General features: G+C 29.2%; 1 protein-coding gene across 1 annotated transcript; it reads right to left on the bottom strand.

The window, feature by feature from the left end:
* Positions 1-13: 13 nt before the first annotated feature.
* On the bottom strand, positions 14-724 carry LOC109863184 (the record flags this gene model as incomplete). The annotated part of the gene is made up of 1 exon (XM_020443400.1): positions 14-724. A coding segment is annotated over exon 1 (711 nt), but the record flags the coding sequence as incomplete, so codon positions are not given.
* Between the last annotated feature and the right edge of the window lie 4,509 nt (positions 725-5,233).

The raw sequence follows: 5,233 nt of genomic DNA, 5'->3' as shown, positions 1-5,233 counted from the left end.
GTATAAAGACTACTCTTGTGCCACCCCAAGCCTGGGGGACGTGTCTTAGGGTTATGCTAGCCCTGAAGATTTTTGTGAGTGGACCTATGAGAATCCCCAGCCCTTCTTGGAGAAGAACCGGGTAGATTCCATCTGGTCCAGGTGATTTATAGGGAGAGAAGGTCTTAACAGCCCACTCAACTCCCTTTGGAAAGACAACCTCAGCTGCCAGACGCCAGTCCCTGGGTTTATATTCCCTAGGCTGCGGTCGGCAGGGTTGTATGTTATGATCAAAACCTGGGAAGTGGACTTCTAGTAGATGTTTCAATGTGTCCGTTGCCTCCTCAGTGACATTCCTCGTTGGGAGCTTGAGACAGCCTAATTGAGGACGGTGGTCCAAGCTGAGGATTCTGTGAAGCCTGGATGGCTCCGGGGCGCTCTCAATGCTTTNACAGAAACGTCTCCAGCTTTTGCATTTTGATTTCTTAATTTCCTTGCTGTACTCTCGTTGGGAGCTTCTAAAGGCCTCCCAGTGTACTGCAAATCCTGTTTTTTTCGCCTTACTGAATTTCTTTCTCGTATCCAATCTGAGCTTAGCGAGCTCTTTATTCCACCAGTGGATCTTGTTCACCGGATTCCTGGGTTTTGGTGAGCAGTTTAATTCAAAGGCGTTTGTAATGGCGTTCTTTAGAAAATCCGCCACGTTTTNCAAGTTGTTTTTGGTTCTAAAACTGGTTGGGGCCATAGCGAGCTGGGCCTTAAACGGGAACAAAATAATAAAAGAAAAAACATTTTAATTCAGATGCTTTCCAATGCAGTAAATCTACAACTGTACGCGGCATACAATGAATGAATTTTGGTGGCTTTATACTTGTTAATCGTCTATTAATAATATCAATAACTGAGTACAAGGAAAACGGAGTATGTGAATATTTTTGATCAAAAAATAATATCATCAGCTTTTTCATCACTCCACCATCAACGCAGTGCATACGATCAATTGCTATTCCATTAATAAAATTTAGCATTATTTTTGATATAACTGTATGACCTTTTACTCCCATAAAAGGCTTGTCTGATCTTGCTCTAGTTGCGAATTCAATCGATTGTTGAGATGTTCTTAAAGTTAAGTTATTTTCAAAAGGAAAAACATGTACATGATCTCGAGAATTAATTTTAATGTTTTTGCCTTTACACAAACATGAATGACAGCCATAATCGCCATTAAATTGAATAAAATTTAAACATTCACATTTTGCAGGAAGATCTCAAGTTCCCATTAATACAATACCTCTTACAATAATATAAGTATTATTAGGTAATCTGACTTGAATACCTTCAGCAATTTCTTGTAATTGTTTTAGAAATTTATACAAAAATATATTCATTTGCGGTTTTTTATCATTATACCAATATCCGACAAGTAAAGTATTTTCTCTTCTTTTTCTATCTTCAAAAGGTAATTTATTAATAGTAAGATATAATGGCCAAATGCTTATTTTTGATGATTTAAAAACTGGTATACCGTCAGTGTACCACGTAAAAGAAATATTATTACGATCCCGAAGAAATTCGTTATTTGTCCATTCTTGATAAAGTTGTCCATCATAAATATCTGTTATTGTTTCTGGTTGCATTGGTCGTTGAAATCTACTTTGAAGTTTATCGTAAAATGAAGGTCGTGTATACATTTCTCTTAACCAATTTATGCAAGATACCTCGATAAAATAAGCATTATTTGTTTGATGACACAATGGACAAATATCATGCATTAATCTTAATTTTTGATTACAAAATGTACAATAATGATGTCTAACAGCATCAGTTTCACTCAAACAAAAAAATTTTTTTAATTTATACAAATTGTTTTTTCTTAAATTTCGAGGAGATGGACAATGGAATTCAATTACTGTGATAATGCAATATATGACATAGTAAGATCGTGATGTAAGAGAAGAGATAAAATTAACAACATGCTATCAACAGTTATTTCAGCACCATAGTATAAAGGTTCATTTTGATCATTATTAAAATCATCATTAATATTATTATTTAATTCATCATTATTATCTTTAATATCATCATTAATATTGTCATTAGATTTATCATTATCCTCAAAATCATTATTGATATCATTATCAATATCATTATTTATATTTTCATTGCCAATATCATAAATTCTATTGTGAATGTCTCTGAATTATCACTTTTCTCGAAAGTTGAACCGATATCATCATCAGTAGATTCATAATTCCTACAATCATATTTACTGTTAGTATAACTATATATATTACTTGAATTACGCTCATTTATAACAATATTCAAGTTTAAATCTAGTAGTAAATTTCAAGTAGTAAGAGCCGTTCGCTGGGTGTTTTGCGGATAAATATATTTATATGGCCGCTGGCCAAGGTGTTTTTTTTCGCAATATAATTTCTAAATTAATTGGGAAGGATAAACTGGTATTCTTATATATGTGATGCAAATCAAGCATCTTATATGATTTTAAGAATTAAAACATTCAATTCAAAAATAATGTGCAAGAATTTACACTCTTAAAATATAAATATATTTAAAATATATTTATCCGCAAAACATCCAGCGAACTTTTACTACCGGAAATTCATCACTAGTTTTAAACTATATGAACTTTAAATATCTTAATTCGTTTAATATAATAATTCAAGGTTTTATTATTTTTTACCACAACTATGTATTAAATAATAAATATATTTAATATAATTTTTAATATAATTTTTAATGTTTTTAATACAATTTTTTGAATATATATATACTTATACATTATATTAGACTTTTATTTTAATAATTATTACTAACGTCGCATACATAGATTTATTTTTAATTTTCTCATTTTGAATAAATTGTATTATCTCATGTTCGTTTTCTATTTCATCTTGATTGCTATAAAATTAAAAACAATATTAATTATTTAAAACTTTTATCTAAACTTTTATATCGTATTTTACCAATATTTAACACATTATTAAAAAGACAAAATATTTAAAAAATGAGAATGTACAAGATGTGTAAATATATTGTTAGTAAAAAATTTAAAATACCAATTACAGACATTATTTAAAATGCATTTGACATTAATACAATAGTTTATAAAAAGTTTCTACTATATCCATACTTATATCCATATTTATAATTTCTGTACCATAACAAACTTTACGTATCAAAATTGTATAATCAATCTTTGCAAAATGAGTCATTTGTAGTCCAATATTATGAGAATTATAAAAAAAAATTAGCTTCTCTTTATTGTTTTGTTAAATTATCAAATTGTAATCAACTTATTTGCGATAGTTATCACCAACATTATGCAATTGTTTATAAGACTCTTAAACATGATAGATGTAATTATGTATGTATTGCAGATCAATTTACTACTACAATAATCAATATACGACTACAAATGTTTTATATAAATGTTATGTACCAAAATATTTATACGCTGTTCTTGTCAATATTTTTACAACACGTCGCATTTACGTACATCTCAACATATGGTTGATTAAAAATCTAGACGTGTTAATAAAGTAGTAAAAGTGATATTGAAATTTATTTATCAAATTTATCAGAGTATTAAAAAATTATTAGGTTATCAAATAATACTTACTTTTGATTATATAATACCAATTGAGAATTCTGATCCGGTAGAATATCGAAATTATTTTCTAAAACAGCCTTTAATCGAATATGTTGCTGTTTTTTGCAAACTTGTCCGATTGATTTGTACGACATATTATTTACAATATGACAAGTTGTCCCGCATACACAAGAAAACTATTCTGGCCTGATTGATAGCAACGATCTCGCATATCAACACCAGAAAATCGCAATGATAGACAAAAACAAAATCTTATCCGTTGCAAGATCACATTGCAGTCTCGACGTGACAGGAAAATTGTCGTAACAACAAAAATTTATTTAAAAACTAATTACAGTTATAAATAAATTACAAATACATTATGTCTAAACAAAAAAAAATTTGCTTTAATTTGGTGGCTGAAAAGTTGAGAAAAAGATGTTGTGAAGTTATCAATTATTCCAAAAAAAATGTAGAAATTTAAATAAAATAATAAAGTTAACATGGAAAAAAGTTACAACACACAAAAAGAAACTAAGGCTGAGGCAAAAATTCTTGTCATAAGCGGTAAGTTATCTTTTTATGTTAAAAATATCTATGTTTTATAAATCATCAAAAACATATTATTATTAGTATCTATTTTTATTACAGATAATGAAAATGAATTACACAAATTAATTGTATCGTCTAGTGGGGAAATTCACGATTTGACAAAATAAATTTTTAACGCTGATATTATAGACGAATATAATAAAGGAAAAAAATACAAAAAAGTAACGGAAAATATAAGATGGTCCACTAAAAAGCAACCAAAAGAAAAAATAGCGAATAAACCGCATATTTTATCCAATATTACACTTACCCCGAATATGTACTCTTCCATCAATGCGTCATCATTATCGTCATCGTCATCACAGTCTCAGGTACATCCAACATCTTCACATACATCATCTTTGTTTAATAATTCAAACACATATTGTTCATCATATTGTTCTTCGACTTCATTTCATAATCACACATCTTATAATAATTTACAAAATTTCAACTCCACATCATCAAATTCACATTTACATGCTTCAGCCTCTGTTTCCATCTCTGCTCCGCTCTCTTCACCATTACATAATACCAAACAAAACACAATTATTTTACCGGCAGCCTTTTCACATACACCAGTTTATAAGTTACCAGTTTATAAATCAAATGACAATGTAACAACATTTTTTGGAGAATTTGATCACACAAAATCAAACATTCAAAATAAATCAATTGATACAAACATTAAAGAAAATAAAATACAATTAAATCAACTAAACAAAAACAACACAGATTCGAATTCATCAGATTTATCAGACTCATTTTCACAAGACTCGTCATCATCAGATAATTCACATCACTCATCTTCACACAATTCACATTCTAAAAATTCACAAACAAATAAAAGAACTGATATTGGAAGTGGAATATTTGCCAGTCTTCCAAATGGAATAAGTAAGTATAAATAAGAAACTAAGGTCCAATCGAGCCAAAATACTTAGGTGGTAGCAAAAAATATATATTTAATAAAAACAGGTAACTAGTTTTTCACAGACGTTTCGACTCTGACTTGAGTCTTTTTCAATGTGAATACATAATTAATACGCA

The sequence above is a fragment of the Pseudomyrmex gracilis genome, unplaced genomic scaffold (genome assembly GCF_002006095.1).
Source record: "Pseudomyrmex gracilis isolate BER0280 unplaced genomic scaffold, ASM200609v1 scaffold_3502, whole genome shotgun sequence".
Lineage (NCBI taxonomy): Eukaryota > Metazoa > Arthropoda > Insecta > Hymenoptera > Formicidae > Pseudomyrmex > Pseudomyrmex gracilis.
The sequence above is the reverse complement of the archived record's forward strand: the minus strand, read 5'-3'. Positions and strand labels throughout refer to the sequence as shown.